The sequence below is a fragment of the Hipposideros armiger genome, unplaced genomic scaffold (genome assembly GCF_001890085.2).
Source record: "Hipposideros armiger isolate ML-2016 unplaced genomic scaffold, ASM189008v1 scaffold_828, whole genome shotgun sequence".
Lineage (NCBI taxonomy): Eukaryota > Metazoa > Chordata > Mammalia > Chiroptera > Hipposideridae > Hipposideros > Hipposideros armiger.
Window position 1 is genome coordinate 708,256 of NW_017732178.1, and position 22,349 is coordinate 730,604.

The following is a 22,349-nucleotide window of genomic DNA, read 5'->3' on the forward strand; positions in this document are numbered from 1 at the left end:
GAAGGCAGGGGCAGTGCCGGCAGTGCAGAGGCGCCTCAAAAAATTAAGAATAGAATTATCTATGACCCAGCAATCCCTCTCCTGGGTATATACCTAAAAAATCTGAAAACATTTATCCATAAAGATATATGTGCTCCGATGTTCATTATAGCTTTATTTACAGTGGCCAAGACATGGAAACAATCAAAGTGTCCTTCGATAGATGATTGGATAAAAAGATGTAATATATATATATATATATATATACACACACACACACACACACACACACACACAATGGGATATTATTCTGCCATAAGAAAAGATGAAATAGTGCCATTTGCAACAACATGGATGGATCTTGAGATTATTATGCTAAGCAGAATAAGTCAGACAGAAAAATTCGAGAGCCATATGATTTCACTGATATGTGGGATATAAAACTGAAAGCAACAAAGGAACAAGACAAACAAAGAAACAAAAACTCATAGAAACAAACAATAGTTTAGTGGTCATCAGAGGGTAAGGGGGGAGGGAGGTGGTAGATGAGGGTAAACGGGATCAAATCTATGGTGATGGAAGGAGAACTGACTCTGGGTGGTGAACACACAATGTGATATATAGATGACATATTACAGAACTGTATACCTGAAACCTATGTAACTTTACTAACAATTGTCACCTGAATATATTATACTTTAATTTAAAGAAAGAAAGGAAAAAAGAGCTCCACAGCAGGAGAAAGAGGAGAAAGGAAAATAATAATAAGCTAAAATAACAAACTGGGGTCATTGTCAACCACAAAGTATTTCTCAGCAACAGCACTATTGTGAGAGGTAATCAAGCCACTGAGTCCAGTATATGTTCACAGAGAGATAACACGCATAATAAATTACCCTTCTACCAGATCCTAAATACTATGTTCAGTTTCAATCATTGCAGAAAACTGACAATCAATATGATTAAAAGTGAAAAACAAAAAAGTAGGTTGTTCTAGAAATAGGTTCTATGAATTGAAAATGGCATAGGGAAAAGAAGCATGGAACTGAATTAATTATTATTGCTTTTTTATTTTTGTAAGAAAGCTTTGAAACAGTTAAACAAATAAACAAACAAAAACAACCCTAGCTAATGACTACTGAAAAGGGGTAATATCTGTGAAGGACATCTGAGAGAATATAGTTAGATACACGGAAACATCAATTAAAAATACAGATAGAATAAGGGAGAAAAGATTTCCATTCTTGTAATTCTTCTAAAGATCATAGTCAAGTATATGTGTGCAAGAACATAAGCCCCAAAGTATTTTGCCTGTTCATTGATATATCCCAACCCCTATTCTAATGCTAAATAAATAGTATAAGCTCAATGAATATGTGAGGAACAAATGAACAAATGCACAGAATCTGTCTTGGGTTGTATATCTGATCATTTTCTAGATCCTATAAAGACTAGGCAAAGAAATCTCCTAAGGTCCTTCTCCGCTGTATTTCTTTCCATGGCTCTGAAAATCACATGCAGTTCTGGAGCAGACATTCTGCATAGATGTGGCCAGCAGAACAGGGACTGATGGATAGAAATCACAAGTAGGTTGATTATTGCTCAGCACAAAAAACAATCTTTCTAAAAAACAAAACCATTATACAAGATGGGAACCTCTCTGTCTTGGGTATTTGCAAGTTGGTCAGCATTGTGGTTTCCTGGTGCAGTAGCGTGATCATCTTAGGTGTCACAGAGGTATCTGCTATACTAGTTGCGAAAATAGACATGTTCTCTAAGACCCTTCCTTGCGCCATTGGTCTATGACTATATGATACTGAGATGAGATTTACTGAAAGGAACAGAATCTTCCAAGAACAACCAGAACCCTCCCTGGAAATCTCTAGTACAGAAATAGACTTGACTTGGTCATTGAGGGTCAACGTTCCTCCCTTTGGTGAGATGCATTGTTCCTTTTTATTTTATTGCAATGTATGAGGTTGGTGGCATTTTAGCCCCCTGGAAGTTCTTCAGAATAGCACATGCACTTTCCCTTCTCAGAGGCATGGATTACAACTATTGTTTTCATGTGAATATTTCTCTGAATAAAAAAAAATGCTCACAACCATTTATAGAAGAACAAAGGAACAAAGAAGGCCAGGTAATGTTGTTTCACTTTCTGCTAACAAGAGCATCCCAATAAAAGGAGACACTGACAGCTTGTCAGGACTAAGCAAACAGTAGGGCCCCGTCTACCTGCCGACTGTCTATTGTGAGGTGTCATTAGAGCTCTGCATTCCATGGGGCTCCATTGTTCATTTCACTCTAATGTTCTAAGGTAAAAGGTAATACTGGAAGGCAGGCTCACCTGAAATGACATTTTGGTTCTAATCCCTATGCATCCAAATGTACATGGTCACAAATAGATGGGCTCATTTGTATGCTGTTTTGTCTTCATGCACTTCTAGCTCCCTATCATTCCAGTTTATAGGAAATAGCATGCCTTGTTAGCCTAGCTAAAGTCTCCCCAGCTTTTCAATTATGACTCCTATTTTCTCTGAAAAGCAATGTAGCTATTATTTAAATTTGAGAGCCACTATACCTTTGTGTGAGAGTGGCTATGCTGGTGTCTTTTTCATACACACACACACACACACACACACACACACACACACACACTGTATATATGTGTGTCTATATACACATACACACAAATACATATACACATACAAAATAATGTCAGTCTGAGACATACAATAGAAAATAACAATGAACTGATTACTTAATCTTTCTTCCACTTAAAATGAGCTATGTGCTTATCTTGAAGGTTGTGGCTTAATTAGAAGCTACTGGTAATGAAGAAACTGTGTTTGAGTTTCACGAGCTTACAATTCATAAGCAGGAGACAGAGTCAGTTAAGAATTTTGTAAGGCAGCACTAATGATAATGGTATGGGCGAGCCCTTACAAAACACTCACTTGGCCTTTGAAACAGAAGTGCAAAGGAGAATCCCTGAATGAGTCTTTGGGCTGGTTATTTCCTAACACACTCAATAGCTGTCATTTAACCATTGCAGGTATTATTTCAGAAAGGCATTCCTAGATAAGCAAGTAAGCAGAGATGGTGGGTGGTGCCCAAGTGCAGGGAGACATTTGCAGCATTTATGAAAAATGACAGTGTCAACATCCTTTATATAGAGAAAATTCTATCTCCAAAGTTTAGTCTGAAAAATCATTTTTAATATTGCGTAAGTTGCACTAAGCCAACAAATGCAGGGGGTTATTATCATTATTATTATCAGGGGACATTCAATGGGAGTGCAGCTTTTTTTTTCTGAGTTCTATAAATATTTTTTTCTTTTTTACCAACAAAAGAGATATGTGTTAGAACAAAGGAAAACTCAAACTTTGTGTTGATGACTTTGAAAGGCATGATTTGATCCTGAGTGAATATGAATTTATTTTTCCAACTTAGATGGTTTCCCTCCAGAATATCCCAGACAAGCGCTCCTTTTGGACGTGATCAGGTCTCTGGAGAGAAGCTATCACAGAACAGACTGAACAGTCAGATGTAAGGATGCGAAGATTCACCAAAGCCAAAATGCTCTCTGGTCCCGCTGCTCCATACGCTCCTTCCATACCAAGTCTCCCCTTCTACCACCAAAAGGAAATAACAGCAACAGCAATTTCTTTCTTTCTTAAAACAAGGACAATTTTGCTCAAAAGGCTCTAAAAATCAATCGTTAAGTAAATACTAGGTTCCTACCATAATGAAGGAGGAAGCGCAGGAGGGGATGGTCAAGTGTAAGATGAAGTTGCCACCCTCTTCTACTCGGACTTCAATGGAAGAAACCTGCCCAGCTATATCTGCCTGCAGAGCATTTATCAATTGTCTCATTGCAATTTAGATGGAGGCTCGTAAAATATCATGATAGGGGCTAAGAACTGTTGCGTTTCTCAGTTAAAACACAAACAAACAAACAAACAAACTTGTTTTAAGAGTCAAGTTGTCTCTTCTGAGAGTGCAAGTCCTCCTCAGCCCTCAACAGAGGGAGCTGTTCCCTACACAGAGAGAGAGAGGTCCTTATAGTGGAAGGAATTACCTACAGGCTCAATCTGAACCCCATAAACTAGCATTTAAGTTCTTCTGAGTCCTATCCACCCTTACTTACTCACGTTCTTGATTCCAACCAAATATAGTCTTCTGAAAACTCCCTACATTACCCGAATTCCTGGCTTTGGTCAGAGTTTTCTCTTCCCTTGGCTTGCCTCCCATCACCCCTCCTACTCCTGGCATACTTTTTTCAAGGATCGGCCCCCACGCCTCCTACCGCATGAAATCCCCTTACGGATCAGGCAGGACTCCATCCTCCTCAGGATTCCAGCAATACGTACATCCAATACCCTTTAACAGGTAATGCTTTCATTTATGGTGATATGTGAACTAATTCCTTGTCTTGACTATGATCTCCCAGAAGGCCTGGACCATGTGAGAAGCTTCTGTGTACTCATTAAAGTGTCTAAAAATTGGCAGTTAAAACAGAAGAGCGTCCATGACAGAGACCCAACTTGTTGCTGCCACGTACTCACTGTGTAGCCTTGAGAAAGGTGTTTAATATGTCTGCATCTCAATGTCATTATAAATATTGTGATAAAAAGAATGCCCACATGCATAGGGTTGTTTCAAGAATTAACTTAAGTGATTCATGTCAAGAATTTAGAACAGTGTCTGGAATGGAATAATCCCTCAGTAAATGCTGTCATTAATACCAAGTAATTCCAAGCCTCTGATACTACCCAAAAGGTATGTAATCAGTAGTAAAAGAGTGATAAACAATTGCATTGGGAACTTTTACAGGCTCATTCTTGAGTTGGTAGAGTACTTTTCTTACACACAGCTTCATGCATCTTTTTAAAATTTATTCTCATAATCTCTAAGAAGATATAGTTAGTGGTAGGTGTAATCATTTTTACTTTATGTTAGGTTGAGCTCAAAGAAACTAACAATATTTGATCATTTTGACTCACAAAAATGCCAATTTCACATGGTTTAACTTAATAAATGGCCAGACTGAGTGAACTCTTCTTCAGTCCTTGCCAAGATAGCTAACACTTGGATTTGGTACCCGGGGATCCTTTGCTTTTTCTTGATTTCAATATGATGCTTTAGAGTAAGTAAAACTCTTACTCTAAAAACTCTTACCCAACAAATCATGTTCTTGGTACTTAAACTAGATTCCATCTTCCAGCCCACGGCTAATTCAACCCCCACTAAACTCAAGGTAGCATATTCTCTACCACCAAATATTCACTTAGCTGAATCAAAAGCCTGATATTCTTTCCCTTCAGGATATAAACACACAAGAGACTTATCCAACCCCTGCCCAAAACAAAAACAAGCAACAGCCACAACATCATCATCCTTATAATCATCATCCTAATAATATATCTTCACTCAGCTTTGTCCTCACTGGGGGGTCTTGTATATGTACACTTAACTTCATTCCATAACCTACTTTCCTTAGAAAACTTATCTACTCTGTCTCTACTTTATCCTATTACTTATCACTCATTCATTCATTCATTCATTCATTCATTCATAAACCTACTGCAATCTATCTACCTTTCAACCTCACCTCTCTTTTGAATTCACTCACAAAAATCACCAATGACCTTCTATATTGCTTAATCCTAGATTGATTTTCACTCCATAACTGACTTGATCTGATTATAGAATTTAGTGCTCTTTATATCATCCCTTCCTTCAGCATCCATGAAAATATTTCTCCTGGGTTTTTATCTTTTTGGCTATTTCTCCTTAGTCTGTTCTATAATCTCTTAGTCCGCTCTGTTTGTTGGTATTCACCTATGTTCCATAGGAGTCCAGTGTTTCTTCATGTTGTACCTACTCTCCTGAGACATTGAGCCCACTGCCATGACTTTACCATCTACTGGCTAAATGGCTACATCTAGAGTGTCTCTCCTAACTTTCAGATGACTATGTCTGATAACTAATGGTCATCTCTGCTTGAATATTCATAGTCATCTCAAACTCAACTTATCTTGAATTGAACTTAGTATCTGCTTCATGCACCTAACCCTCTTGAAGCAATTTCTATCTCCCATATTTTGGGTTCTTAATCTTGTCTGCTTGAATTCAGAGCTCCTTCCTGCTCTTTTTGGCCTTATCAGAGCACCTATTCTTGCCACCTCACCCTATTGATCATACTTCCCCATCTAAATTACCTGGCCTACTTCTGTTACCTAAGAGATAAATGATGTAATGTATATTAGGTGGATGGATGGATGGATGAATAGATGGATGAAGAAATGGGCACAAAACCATGCAGAATAACTTGCCCCAACCCTTTTCACTACAAACGTTTCTCATTAATAGGGTAGGGAGCTCTCCTTACCACAAATGCCTGACTGGCAGAGGTGTGTGTTTCATGGCCACGAGGGCGCCACCCCAGTCTAGGAACCAGACATTGTACTCTTCATCAAAGATCTGGAACAACAACAACAACAACAATCATAGCAATACCTTACATTTGCATAGCGCTTGACTGTTTACAAAGTCTTTCACATACATTGTTTCTTCTAGATTCTGAGCCTTCCAACAACCCTATCAGGCAGTTTGGCAAATACTATCAATCCCATTTAATAGATGAAGAAATGGGCTTACGGAGGACAAAAAACTCTCCCTGGGCTAAGGAAATGACATTTCCATAGCTCTTTCCACTAACGCTGTAAACCAGTATGCTACAATAAGGGGAGGACTCAGCTAGATAATCCAAAGGGAAATGTAGCTTCCAAAAAGCTTGTCTGTCTTTATCTTAGCAGGTTACCACTCAGCTCTCTCTTCTTCCTCACCTATTCATATATGAGATAATTTATAAATGGCCTGTGTCTCACAGTGCTTTATAAATTACCTAAGAAGTTAAAACACATTTCTCTAGAAAGTATGGTAGTCATGATGACCAAGTTCTTAGGCTTAGCCATCACCTCCTAGGTTCCCCTGAAAGAGGGATGAAGACCTAAATTTGGTGCTTGAGGATCCTTACTCTAAATGCTCATTGGAACATAGTAGTACTTCCAGGGACCTAAAGCTATTCATTCTTTGGTTTATCCATTTGTCCATCACCTATTAACCCATCGCCTTACTCATTCACTCACTTAGTGATCCATCCATCCATCTATGTAGGCATTTACTAAGCATCTACAAGGTTCTGAGCTAAGAGGACTTCAGACGTAATCCCACATATAACAATGGTTCTATTATATATGACTTTCAAATCTCCAACCTGAAACAGGAAAAAACATTTCTCCAGCAGACAACCAATCCCCTACTTTAGATCTTCTAGAGGGAAGTGGAATTGGAGAATTCCTCTAGCTTTTAAGCACTGATGATGGCTCTTACAGCCTGGGAGGAGAGGTTGGGATGGTGGGCTAAGTGAGAAGTACTAGACGGGGTAAGGAGGCATTGGCAGATTTGAAAAGGAGGAAGTAGAAGGAATGGGGCCTCCTACACATATGCTCCAGGGAACACTATAGAAAAAAGTGAGTTTCCTTTCCTCATTGGTTTCCTTTCCCATATTTGACTTTTAAGGAAAAGAAATATGTCCATACTAATGGTTAGTCTTAGTGTACAAAGACATAAAGTGAATTCATTAATATTTCAGATATGATCATAGACTCTGGACCTGTAATGCTGACATTTTCTCTCCAGAGCTCACAGGTGGACTCTGTGATAAGACATGTAATGAAGATGCTAGAAGTGTGAGGATAAGAACTAAATGAAGGTTCTTGACAGGAGAGAGAAGTGATTCTGCTCACTTTCTTCTTGATACTATCATTCTGGCCACTGCCAACTCTTGCCCTGTCCAGTACTAGAGTGGAAACTGGAATCCTTAGCTGTTTGGGAAAACAGGAAAGAAAACCTAAGCAGTGACAGCACAACGAAGGAATGTCGCAGTCACCACTTGGCTATGTGAGCTATTTCTTGAGTTGGAGGGACAATGGTTTGTCTCTTTGGAGTTTCTGTACTAGGAGAATTTGCATTCCAGCTTCCATCCTCATTTGGCACTAATCATTAGAGGATCTTGTATTTTGAAGGTATGTTTCTATTTCTGTGTCTTTTCCTTATCCACCTGATTATGACCTTGTAAGAATCTTAACTTATTCTTTACTATATGCCTTGTAGTATTATAAAGGGTTGTGTGTCTAGTAGGTCCTTGGTAAAAATTTTTTGGTAGTGGCAGTGGAGACAGTGGTGGCAATGGGGGTGGTGATGATGATGTTCGTGACAGTGATGATAATCTTCATTAAGGGATCCAAACAGGAACTTATAAAACTAAATCTCAGATGGTGACTTCACTATATCATCAAGATATTCAGTGCTCTTTCCTTTTCTTCCCCAGGTAGAAACCTTATTACCTTTAAGACTGAATAAAATACTAGCTCTTTTTGTGACGTCTTTCCCGGTATCCCCAAAGTAAGCCCACTCTCCTTTTTCTCTGCATGCTCATAATGCCACTAAATATAGTCAGCCTAAGCTCTAGTGAGCCATTTATAAGCCCATTTTCTCTACTTAATTTTGAACTCCTTGAGGAAAGAGATCTGAGGTATTCAACTGCCTCCTCGGTTTTGTACTTGACGCCTAGTTGACATTGTACAAATCTGCATTGTCCAACAGAGTAGCCACAGGAGGTTACTCAAATGTAAATTGATGAAAACAAATAAAATTAAGAATTCAGTTCCACTGTCACACCAGCTACATTTTAAGTGCTGAACAACACACATGGGAGAGCATAGACACAGAACATTTCCATCACTGCTGAATGTTCTATTGGACAGTGCTGCTACAAATGCTTGTACAATTGAATTACTTTTTCATGTAGTCATAGATCTATAAAACTGTGTCAAACTCACTTATGGCTGGACCTACACAATACTTAACTGCAGACGTCCATGGCTTAGCTGGTTTAGTAGGCTACCCCCTTCATCTTGCAGATAAAGAAACAAAGCCAGAAAGATGAAGAGACCTGCTTGCCAAGATCCTATGGCACATTAATGATAGAAACCATTTTATCGGCTGTATTCTCAGCAACCAGCACAGAACTTAGCATCCAGTAGCTGTTCCATACGTATTGCTGAATAAAATAATGAAAGAAGTGGGAAAATTCCAGTTCTTCCTATTTCCTTTCCCAGTGCTCTTCCCATTTGATTCCCTTGCCCATCCAGAATGCCAGCCCAATTGCCAGACTGAGCAGCTGATTCCATTTCTTTACAACTACAAAGTCATCAAAAGCCTGGGAGTCTATAGGAAGGAGAGAAGTTGGCAGCAATTGTCGTAAATCTGTCTCTCCCTCCCCAGAATCTCCCAGTTACCTGTCTCCACGTGTTGCCCCCATCAGAAGAAATGAAGACACCGATATCAGTATATGAGAGCTCTGGGCCAATGTTCCCTGAAACATAAGCAGAGGAGATTTGAAATTGTCAGACAGTTTAGAGGTTACATGTGCTTGGGGTTTGGGGAGAGGGCAGCAGGAGGCAAAGGTTTTCCAAATGATGTGTAGAGTTGATTTGTGCAAGCTCTTCCTTAGTGTCATATCAAAAAATCCACAAGATAGACCCAGTATGGGACAAAGTAAATAACATAACAGGAATGCATCTTTAAATGATAAAACTCAAACACCAAATATCGATTAGCTTAGATCTCTTGAACTATTCATTCTGTATACCACTAATCTCTTAAAAACTGATTTTGACAAGGGTTCCCCAAGGTATCAAAGAATAGAAGAGTAGACACACATGGAGACACCTTCCTCCTCATATATATTTTAGTCTAAGAAAACCTGGTGTGTGTGAATGTGCGTGCCTGCAGGTGTGTGTGTGTGCATCTGTGTGCATGCGTGCATGTGTGTGTGCATCCGTGTGTAGTGTGTGTGTGTGTGTGTGTGTGAGTGTGTGTTTCCAACTTTAACTTGTCAACATGTCAGCAAGGCAGTTGAGTGACCCAATAGTAAAGATTACATAACCTAAAGTATAGAGTGCCCAGGATTAAGACAACTATCCTTAACAGACCATGGCCATCAAGCACGGCAGGTAAAGAAGTCCCCTGGTTTATGCCCAGACTGACCACACTTATTGCCTCTATCCCTTCACATCTACCTCTTTTCTCTTTCCTTCTTTTTCTTCCTTTTGCACTTTATCACCTTGTGGGTTTTTTTATTATAAAGGAAAGCGGTCAAGATTTTCTAGTAGATCTATATTGTCCAAGTTTTCCCCAATGGGCTCCCCCCCCACCACACCCAGCCTAGAACAGTGCCCCAAATGTAGTGGTTAGTTGCTAAATAATTAATTGTACAATGAGTGAATGAGTAAACAAACGATTAAATCGGGTGCCAATGTTAATGTGCATTTGGGGAGGTATTAAGAACTAGGAAAGTACCCTAAACATGTAAGAATTTATCATTTTGACTGATATTTTTTTCTTTAAAAAAAGCAGGAAGAGAACGCTGGCTCCCACACATCTGTAGGCTAAATAAGAGCACAATAAAGATGCAATAATGAAAATGTTAATTGAGCTCCTGACATTTAATGCTTCAAAATGAGAAATTAAAGCCAGGCTACGTCAAGCTCCCATCAGCATCAGGAGCACACAGCTAGCCAACTTGTTTTGACACTCAGGCTTCTAAAAATAAGCCTGGGACTGAGGGCTCAGGCAATAGGTGCAAGTGAGTGGGGAGAGGCACTGCGAGCAGCCCTGGGGAGATCTGTCGGGAATTTGGATTTTCATTCTCCAGGTACAGGTTTTGGAAAATAAATAAAGATAAGATGAATGGGGCAGAGAATGTCAATTTGAGTAGTTTAGTGATGGTTGCCCGGAGCCCGTACTAAGAAGGATTCTGAAGTCATATTTGGTTTCAACAGAATAGAGTGTGGTGATTGATTAGTAATGTCTACAAAGGGTAGGAGAGGGTGGGGGAGAGAGGGAGAGAGGGAGAGAGGGAGAGCGGGAGAGTGGGAGAGCGGGAGAGCAGGAGAGTGGGAGAGCAAGAGAGAGAGCGCGAGGGAGAGGGAGAGGGTGATTGATTGATTGATTCCCCGTAGGGCTAGAATCTGCCATGCCTGTCATGGTTTCTAGGATATGTCTCATCACCCCTTACCTCCCCTTTTTAGGAGCTGGTTCTGCCAACACCCTTAGCCTCCCCTTCAAAGCTCAACCAGGCTGATTGCAAAGGCTTTGAGGTGGTGAGAATCCAAGGTTGACGATGAAGTCTGTTTTTGGAAATATCTTCTGTCAATTGAAAGGAGCCCTGAAAGAAATACTGCTGATCACAGGGACCAGAAAGTAAGCTCCCCGATGAAGAGACAGAAAGAAAATGTAGCCAGGATGATTTGGTCCTTGAACATATTCAGCCCCTAAGTGGCCCTATGGGAAATCTCTGATAGGAAGAGCCTGGGATGTCGTGTCAGAGAAGGAAGATTAGAATAATGTGCCTCGCTGAAGTGGAACTGGGGAGGCTTACCAAAGCGACCGCTGGACAGGTCGGAAGATGTAGCTGTTCCGCGCGCAAGCGGCGTGACAATGGGGAGAAAGGAGAAAAACCTGGAGCTTCTCTCACCAGTAGCCGAGCTGGCAAATCAGGGAGGTTCTGTTATCCTTTTGTGCAGCTTTAAACAACTTGCTTTTACCCCTCATTTCCTCCCAGGGCTACCCCTTTTCTGCTCCTTAATTAAACACTTGTGAACAAAATGGGAGGGAGGGAAGGAGGAAGAGATAGAGATAGAAAGAGGGGGAAGAGAAACAGAAAGAGAGAGAGAGAGAGAGAGAGAGAGAGAGAGAGAGAGAGAGAGAATTTTAGAGTCTCCTGGAGTTAGAGATGCTCCTCTCACCACCTCTGTTGCCTATTCAGGGCAACTGAAGGCTCGGAGGAGCGGGTAGCACAGTATACCATCCACTGCAGGGAGCGAAAGTGCCTCCGTGGAGGGGGCAAAACTAGGGTTTGAACATTCAAATTTAGGCAGGGAGCCTGGGGTAGCTGTGGAGCTCTGGGCTAGGTCTGGCAGAATGGTTACTGGACAGACTAGTCTTGGAGCCAGAGGGAACGTGGGCATGGGCATGGCACCCCTTGTCCTCTGTCTCTTCATCAGTAATTGAGAAAAAGAATAATTGACTTTTCTACATCATGGAGTCATTGTGTAATCAAGGCAAGGCAAGTGCATTTCACACTGAAAGTGCTTTGCACTGTGTAGATGTGAGCACTAGCTGGAAGCCACAGTGGGGAGGATAGCTAGAACCCTGGTGATTCTGCTTGTGTAAAGCAATTGCCAACCTCTCCAGACTGGAATATTCCATGTGCCTTCTGCGACAGCCTCAGCAGGAGTTAGAGATGAATCCTGGGGTACACTTTCCTCCATGTGGCTTCCCTGAGACCACATCCCCATGTGAGACAGGACGGGGCAGTGAGTAGTGGGAGTGGACAGGGGGGGACAGCCCAGGGTCACTGACACCCGAAAGCAGGTGAAATGCATGATGTGGGAGAGGGCCCTGAAGACAGGCTCCATGCAGGCCATTGGGGAAACCCCTGGCTAGCTTCACAATGCTTTTCTGACAGCAAATAACCTCTCAGGGGAGCTGGCGAGCAGGATAAGAGGAAGCTAGGTGTGAGGAGGCCTGTGCCAATGGATCCAGTGCTGGCCTGTCATCAGAATCCTGTCAGCTATGCTATATCCCTACCAATGTCCCCGGGTCCGGCACATCATTTACAAAAGTTACAAAGAGGAAAGGAAATTAGTCAATTCTGAAATATATGGATAAAAAATTTTTTTAAAAACCCAATCTTTAATGGCTGCATGTTTTTTCATTTATAAAGCCTTAACATTAGACTAATTTAGAGGCATGTGCTGGTCACAGGTCATAACAACTACCAGTAATTCCACTCACTATGCTCCGAGCCTCTGCTGGGTCTTCTAGACACCCTTCCATCTCTAATTCTTAAACAGCCTCCCAAGGTAGAAAACATCTGTTTTACAGATGAGGAAAATGAAGCTCAGCGGTTAAAGAGCTAAGCTGAATTCACAGGGCTAGTCAGTGTTAGCGCTCAGCTTGGAAAGCAGGATGACAAGCTTCCTGGGTGTATTCATTCATTCAGTGTGTGTACAGTGCATACACATCCTTTACGGAGTCTACTGAAGGATGAGGAAACCCTACTCTTCTGTTGCAAAAAGAGTGGCTTTAACCTCCTGTAATATTAATGATGATAACAGGTTAACATGTATTGAACATTCAATGTCCTAGAAAGTGTTCTGAGCACTTTACATCCATTGCTTCATTTGCTCCTTCAATTCTGTTATGGCAGTACTATTATTCTCACTTTGCCAATACAAACACTGAAGCTCAGAGTGGTGAAGCCACCTAGAACAAAGCCTGGCTACATGGTACACATGCAAATAACATTAACTTCCATCACTGATTACTGTTTTCCAGTGTCGCTTCTACTCCAGCCCAGGGCCGCTTGTAGACCTTGGAGGAAGCAGAGGGTGCAGCAGTCCCCAGGTTGGGAGGTGCAACCCACATAGATTACAGAGCGTGGGGGCTGCTCCCCAAGTCCTGAGAAGAGCAACAGAGCCTGCCCTCACCTCTCCCTGTCCTGGGCTCCCTGAAGACAGTGAAATTAAAAATGGGGGTCCCCCACCCTAAGGGGCTGAGAGTTGTTCCCTGAAATGCCAGAAGGCTACACTAGATGCCAATTTGATCAGAGTGGCTGGGCACTGGTGGCATTTAAACGTCACACAGTTGGAGGCTTGGACAAGGGAGCCATGTCTAGGAGAGCAGTGACTGCTGGGCCAGAGCTTCAGGTTGATGAGAAAGAACAGAATGTACGATCTCAGAAAGTCGCTGTGAATTTATCTGCTTTCATTAGAAAAAACAGCTGCCTAACCCCAGCGTTCTAACTTCTAAGATGAGAAGCCTGCCGTGCTTTATGCCATCAATGTATTCCTGAAAGGGTGTATTAAATCAAATGCAAGCTAATCGGAGCACCAACCAGGGGAGACTTTCATTTTCACTTGATGAATATCTTCATTTCCGATGAATGTTCAGGGGACAGTGGTTTCAACAATGCAGCCTTAAGTTTTTTGGCCCTTTCCCCCAGGCTCTCAGCCAAGTGGTTAATCAGGTGTAAACAAACCTTTACACACACCAGACCCCTCATGATTAAAAAGAGATCTGGGGTGAAACCTTTGCAAAGGACCCTCTGGGTAAAGAGAGAACTACCCCAACTTACATTTGGCGAGCTAGGAAGCTCATATAACACATGTTCTTAAAGTGACAATTCCCTGTTACAAACAACCTTTCTGATCAGCCAGTTTACTTTCAAAGGAACTCTGGCCTCTTGCTAAGCACCAGGAACCACTCTGTGACTGTGGGGGATGGAGCACTAAGCTAGAACTCCCAAGGGTCTGGAGCTCCTTTCCTGGGTTTTTAGAATGGCCGTGGGGATGCATGAACCCTGCCTCTTTCCTGGGGACAGTGCCCATAGCTTTCCTCCGTCGCTCAAATGAGTCCAAAGAGGTTATAAACATATCCCAGCAGCCCTCAGGGAGGAAGAAGGCCAGGGACTGTCTTCCTTACCTGTAGCCACCACAAGTCCTGGGGCTGTTGCCTTGCTAGAGATTCTTCCTGAGGAATATGGGTTTTCAGAGATCTGCAAGTGCAGGTGTAAGGAACAGAAGGGCTACAATGGAAGAGAAAAGAATGGCTTCATTCCAGTAACCTCCTGACACCCACACCCCCACCCCACCAGAGATGCAGCTTCCAGATGTTAAGGCTTCCAGAAACAGTAAGGATTGGATGTGAGACACACACTTAATTTTGGGTAGCAGTCATCGCCACCTGAAATCAGCGATATGTTCACATCAGAAGCTGCCCTGAGCACCTGTCCCTACTCCCATCACAGCTGCATACCATCTCCCTGTCTTCGTCAGCCCCATCCAATCCATCAAGATCCGGTTCATGGCCTGCCTTACAGAGCCTCCCTGAGCATTCCTTATCATAGCACAACATTGACCTTCTCCCATATGTGATCCTGACCATCACACTCTGCTTCTTAGATCTCTAAGGGGCCACTGGGAGGGGTGAAAAGGGAAAGCTAAGTAAAACAGCATCCAAGCCCTCTCCCCTCTTCTTCAACTAGATTGCCCCTGCTTCTGTTTGATGTGCTTGGTTTTTGTTTATCATTTTACTTTTATTTATTTATTTTTTTAAAGATTTTATTGGGGAATTGGGGGAGGGGAACAGACAAATTGCTGTTGGTTTGCTCTTCAGTCTAGTTGTGGAGGACGTTGCTTCACTGGCCCAAGTTGGCACCATCATTGTGCTCTTCCCAGGTGAGGCAGATCAGTCGCCGGCTTCTGGACAGCCGTTCACTGCGGCTGCCGGCTGTTCACGCTGGCTTCTGGCTACACATGGTAGCCCATGGCAACCCGCTGCAGCCTAAGCCGTCGCGGGCGACTCATGGCAGCCCAGCTCCAGGTTGAGCTGTTGTTCAGCATCTTAGCTGTGGAGGGCAGTGTCACTGGCCCTCATATGTGGGATCCGAACCGGGGCCCTCTGGCATCCCAAACCAGTCCTTAACCATCGCGCCACTCGGCCGGCCCCATTTTACTTTTAAATGTTTGAAGCCGTTATCAAAAACTCTGTCTGTGTTCTTTGTTCACTTATTTATACCTATTTGGGTATTGTTTAAAAGAATTAGGGATTTATAGTGATGTCATCTATATATATATATATATATATATATATATATATATATATAATAAAATTAAACTATGAAAATGATGAAATAGGGAAAATTCAGTTATGAAAATAATATGACGCCATGGGTAAGGTAAAGGTTCAGGGTAGGGAGAAATCATGCTGTGACCAGTCCCTAGAGATACACAGGCATTTGTTTCTGACCTTCCCAGCACCCCAAGCAAAAACCATGGAGTTGGACTGATACTACAAAAGGGGAAAGGCCCTGTCTGCCCGATTTACCACTGTATCGCCAATTTTTTAAGTAATGTCTAGAATATGATAAGTGGTTAATAAGTGGCACAAAGCAATTTTTTGCTAAGGAGAAACATAACCATTTCTGGGACCTTAGGAGAACTTCTTACACAGGTCCGCTTTAAGTTGGCACTGATCGCTGTGAATGTCACTGTTCATTGTCTATCTTCCCTCCATATCAGGAGTTGTAGCATCTTATACACCTTGTCTTCCATAGTGTGTGCCCCAATACTCCATACAGTAGACCCTGGGAATGCTGACAGGTTAACTGCCTCATATGGATGTACCAGCCTGACCCTTCCTGGGCTTCCAAGGCAAGTTTTGCTTATGCTGACATCCATCAAACACTTATCAAACTGTATCCCATCAGCATCACGTAGCAGGTGTGTTGCCACTACCAAGCTCTACCTGGGACCCTGGAACACAGGCACTTTCCCTTATATGTTTCTTTATCTTACTAGGAGTTAGAGCACATGCTATTTTCTCAGTAAAAGCCTGTGAAATTCAACTGAACTTTCCATCCAAGCGGAACGGCACTCTGAGTCCACATATCAACACCCTGGGAATTGTAGGAAATCTCAGCCCAGCGCCAGCCAAGTTCCTAAGAGCCCCTGCTGGAAGAACGCCCCTAACACAGCATCCTTAGGGAAACAGCATGCCCTGTGGACTTCCCATGAGACTGAGTGACTGACCAGCAGGCAGTGTACCGGGCTTCCTCTCAGGTCCACGTCTGGAGCTTGCAATAGGCGCCAATCCCTGCCCTTGTTGTATGTGATGTGTGTCTTCACCTGGTCATCCACCTTCTTGTTGGCCAGAAATATCCCTTTGATACCTGCTACCTAGGAAAAAGGGCGAGAGATGGAGAACCATGTTGGACCAAGACACCTATAGTCTTGGAGAAGCCCTGGGAGAAGCCCCAGCATTTTCCACAGGATGTTGGGGGTACCAAAGAGAAGAGGCAAAACATGGTGAGAAATACCATTCGACATGTGGTCTCTGAGAGAAGTTTAAGTTCATCTCGGCATCCTCCACACCCCCCAACCCAGATGTCTCATTCCCGTCTTATCCACCTGCTTTTTTCCACTTTACATGTCTCTGTGCTTTGTTCCATAGGCCCTTATCCTACATTAACTATTAGCATTTCCTCTGAGGTGGGAATGGCCAGTAACAACTAAAGGAGTTACCCCTTTCTAGAGAACACAGGTTTTTGCTCAGGAGGGGCTTGTAAATGGGTTTTCAAGGCATCAGGGTATAATCCTTAATGGTGGAAGTTGGCATATTTTGGGGACAGATAACCTAGCTTGGGGACCTGGAATCTCTCTCTGACGTGTCACTAGCTTACTGTGTCACTATGGGTAACTCCTATATCATCTTTGAGTCTCAGCCAAGGGCCACATTGAAACAGGCAGTCAGCCCGCCCATCCTTTTTTCCCTCCGTTGGCCGGCAGTGGATACATGAGATAATACAGAGCACTCTTGCCAGAGTTCCCGGTTACTGGGATCCACAGGCTCTTCATATTTTGAAAGAAGACCATCACCACAAAACAAGAAGCTAGAGGATTAAAAGAGATTTATCATAAAAGAGGTTTATGATCTAGAAGTAAGTACAGATTCACTCAAACTTTTATTCCCACTATCCCTACATTCTGGGCAATAAGAATATTGAAAGCATTTTCTATCAAAGAAATATTTCCTTAATTTACCGCACAATCCCAGCATGCTCCAAAGCTGAAAGGTAATTCAAATAGTTTAAACATGTATAAACAAGAGGTTTAATGGCAGGTTTTCTGGATAAGAGAGATCTCAAAATTTTAATTGTATTTATACCCCATTCATTAAAGATCATGGTTAACTGAGGTTTGTTGCAGTTCTGAGAGAATACCAGGCAGAAGAATTCTACAGAAGTGAGCTCTTTTGCTTTTTTAATGACATAATTTAACTGATGAAATAAGGAGTCTTTTTAAAATTAAAAAATTAATTAGTAACCTGACTGGCCTTGAAAGAGAATGTCAACCCAAATAAAAACAAACAAACAAACAAAATGAACAAAGAATGTCAGGAGGAGAACAGAATTATCTGGGAAGGACACCACCAGGGGAATTTGACAAGTAGCCAACAATGGAATTGATTAAAATCCCAACTTGAACAGAGGGTGGGTCAAGAGAGAAGCCAAGATGGGGGGAGGGGCAGTGGTGTCACAGTTACATACACCCTTTCCCCAGACATACCCTTTCTGTCCTAGCTGCTTAAAGTCAGTGCCACTTCAGGAAGGCTGGCATCATATATGCTCCTCCAGGGGCTATGAGACCCTCAGATCACTGTCTTTAAAACCAACTGCAAAGATGTTTTTCTTAATCCTGGTTGCCAATTATTCCTTAGAGAGACTGGAATATTTGTTTCTTTAGAACCTTCTGCCTTTTGGTATTTTCTTCAGCTGCAGAGCTGGTGCCTTTTTTTTGGACCACCAGATAATGATTCCCAAGAACTCTCTCCCCTAAGCCACCTGACCCCCCTCCTGACCCCTCTCCCACCTAGGGTCTCACTACCCACCTCCCAAAAGAAAATACAGAGTCAGGCTTAGACTCCTGAGTCTGCTCCTGTGGGGCTAATGACACCCCATCCCCTAGCACGATGCGTTACAATATGAATTACTAGCCGTTCAGCTGCCTCCTCGTGTTCTGGATGAGCGTGTTTGGCAGATGGAATGGTCTCTACCATGTTTTTCCATGGAGAGCTTCACCACTTGGATGGGCATTTTCTGTGTGTCCCACATATTCAGAGAGCAAAATCAGGAGAATGGAGACTGAGAAGGCATGGGAGTGGGAGACTTCCAGGGAACGCATCTGTAGCTCTGAAGGCCTTCTCCTGTAGTTGCACATAATGCCACAGCAATCTCACTCATGTCTGAAAGAACCAGAATGTTTCCCCCTTTGTATTTGGATTGTTCAAAGCCCTTCCATTATCACTGAACTGCTTCTTGGCTCCATATCGTGTATAAATGGACAACATTTGTTGTGGAGGTCACTTTAGTTTTGCGTAACTTAGGCCAACAACTTTCAGACTCTTTTATTGCAACCCAGACATGAAATACAATTATGTTGAAGCTTAGCAGACTCATACCCATATATGTATGTATATGTACACATATAGGTACCTATATATCACGAAACACGTCTTACCCTCATACATGCAATGTAAAAGAATTAAATAATGAGACACACATTTTAACTCTTCTCCATCCAAGGAGGTACTCAGCATCTGCCTTAAACATACTTCCTCCCCCTGTTGTTTGACGTGAGAAGGCTGTTGCTGTTGGGCCTGGCAATTTGAGGAGAAGAGTACCAGCTGGTGATGGTCCCAACAGGAGAGAATACTACAAAGTTTCAGACCTGCATGGCCCACTTTCCCTCTGGGGATCAATTTGAATTGCAAAGGAAAACTGACAGTGGTCCCCTGGCAGAGCACTGAGTCCAGGTGGCATGGTCATCTGTTGTTCAACTCCCTGGCCCCTCAGGACAAGAAAGCCAGGGATCTGCTGAGAAAAGCAATTACCATTGTCTGCTCTGGGCTGTCCCTAGAGTCGGACCTGCAGTGAGGGACTAGTGAAGGTCAGTTTGGAAAAAATGTCCCTGTGGAGCTCATAAGCAGCTGTCCATCTGGCCAAAGAAGGATCACCTAAGTTCATGATAAAACAGGGTGGAAGGCAACACTGGGGACAAAAAAGGCAAGGAAACATCAATAAGATGGGCAAAGAGATCAGAACACTGGGCATGGCTCAGAGAGTTGCATTTTATCCATCCAAGTATAGTGGGGTCAACATAATTAGCGATGAGGAATTTCAAATTAAACCCACAATTAGATAATAATAGGCCCCTATCAGAATGGCTAAATACACAGACAGACAGACAGACAGACAGACAGACAGACAGACACACACACACACACACACACACACACACACACCTGATAATACCAATTGTTTATGAAGATGTGAAGCAACTGGAACGCTCCTACATCTCTGGTGGGACTGCAAAATGCTAGTGCCTTTTTCAAAACAATTGGATAACTTTTTCTAATCATATACTCACATTCAATCTAGCAATCCTACTCCTAGGGATTTATCCATGAGAAATAAAAACTGATGTTCATGTGAATATTTATAGGAATTCTGTTCATAATCACACACAACTGGAAACAAACTTAAATGCCCTTCAATTGCTGATTGAACAAACAATGGTACATCCACAAAAGCGAATACTACTCAGCAATAGAAGGACCATCTAGTGATACCCAATAACTTGGAGGACTCTCAAATACATCATTCTAAGTGAAAGAAGACAGACTCAAAAAAATAACTACTGTATGATTCATTTCTATAACAATGGAAAAGGCAAAACTGGAGCGAGAAAGAGAGAAAACAGACCAGTGTTTGCCAGTGACTTTGGGTGGGAGGAGAGTTGACTGCAAAAAATCCATCAGAGAGAATATTTTGGGGTCATAGAACTGTTTTAGATCTCAATTGTGATAGTAGTTACTCAATTGTATACCCTTGTCATAACTCATAGAACTGTATACCACAAAGGGTAAATTTTACTGTGTGTAAAACTACATCTCAATAAAATATTTATATGAAAAAAATTATAGTGGGAAGAGCCTAGGCTTTTTAGCCAAGTGGACATGGGTTTGTTCAAATTTAGTGTCACTATTTACTGGCTGTGTGATCTGAGTCACGTTACTAAATTCTCTGCATCTCTGTACTCTCCTAGGCACAATGAGGAGTGGCACCTATCACAAAGAGACATTGTGATAAACTTAAAAAAGTATATAAGTAATTTAGGGTTAGGCAGCCCAATACCATTGCCACTAGCCACATATGGCTACTGAGTGCTTGAAATGTGACCAATGGGACCAAGGAGCTGATTTTTAATTTCATTTAATTTTAACCAATTTAAATACGGATACCCAATTCAGTTATTGGCAAAGTTTTAAGTATATTTGGAATAACATAGGTATGTGAATCTGCTTTTTCTACTGTAAATTTTATGAAATGTAAATACTGATCAAGTACTTCTAGTGAAAATTTAGCATATGAATTGAGATGTGTGGGAAGTGTAAAATATACCCAGGATTTTGTAGACTTAGTATGGAAAAAAAATCGCATTAGCAGTTTTTCATAGAGAACATATACTGAAATGATACTTTAGATATTGTGGTTAAAGAAAACATATCACTGCAATTAATTTCACCTGTTTCATTTTACATTTTTAATGTGCATAGTAGAAAATTTTAAAGTGCATGTGTAGCTCACATTACATATTTATTCAATAATGCCAGTGTAAGGCATTGCCTGGTATGCTGCTGTTGTTATTATTATAACAAGTTACAAGCTGGATGCTTAATATCCAGGAAAGTATTGAAAAAAATACATCAGACTGGCAGCTCAGCGCATGTTTCCATAATAAAGCTGAGGGTGTTGGAAAGAATATTTGTTTCTTGATTTATCAGTGGAGAGCAACTAAGAAGAAATAAAGTTTATAGTTAGGGGTGTAAAGAAATCACCGCAGAGCTCTATATGAAAAGGGCGTCTTAAGAATGATGGTGAACACCCATGATGGGCTACATTCACGGTCAACACCAGACTTGTTTTGATAGAATGGGCTCCAAAACCTCAAAGAAGAGATGCATTATTATTTGGCCTTCAAGAATTATTTTCCCCTCTGATTATGTAATTATATCGATGACAATATTGTACTTTGAGGCAGGAATTGAAGAGAGAACCAAGCAAGAGACTTTACACAGCAGTAGATGGTTCCAACAGACTAGAGAATGAAAAATGACTCTGCCTTATTGGGTTTTAGGGAGTTGAGTGGATTTCATCTCCATTGGTCTCCAAAGTCTCTCAGTGCCAATACCTGCAAGGTGAATTCTCAAATAAGTTCTCGCTTTCTTTGTCCCCTTCCCATTGTCAAGGAAAGGCTTTGCGAGGTTCATGTGGAAGATAGAGTGACATACCAGTAGCTTTAAGTGGCCGTGGTCAGCCTGAGCCACCTCACATCTGTGTTACCTAAAGGCATCACTGACATTTCAGACAAGGGAGTACAGGTGTAGTGCCCTGTTTAATCATAATGTAAAGTTACACATACATTTGGCATAGGGGACTACATGATGCATGAAACTATATAACTCACTATATATGTAGATGTAGGGGAAAAACATTGAGAAATACTAGCATATCGAATAAACGCTCAGCTCTTCAGTCAAGTTCTTTACTGGTATCTTTGCAATCTTTATCTCTCCTATTCCCCAAGGCCACTCAACACTCTATAGAAAAGGGA

General features: G+C 41.8%; 1 protein-coding gene across 1 annotated transcript in view; it reads right to left on the reverse strand.

Moving 5' to 3' along the window:
• LOC109374521 (VPS10 domain-containing receptor SorCS3-like) overlaps positions 1–22,349 on the reverse strand; it is a 117,936-nt gene that overhangs the window by 83,487 nt on the left and 12,100 nt on the right. The window contains exons 3-6 of the mRNA XM_019629177.1: positions 16,707–16,853; positions 14,599–14,701; positions 9,348–9,424; positions 6,374–6,465 (exon numbers count right to left, since the gene is read on the reverse strand). Of these exons, the coding sequence (XP_019484722.1) occupies positions 6,374–6,465; positions 9,348–9,424; positions 14,599–14,701; positions 16,707–16,853 (419 nt within the window). The remainder of the gene's footprint in view (positions 1–6,373; positions 6,466–9,347; positions 9,425–14,598; positions 14,702–16,706; positions 16,854–22,349) is intronic.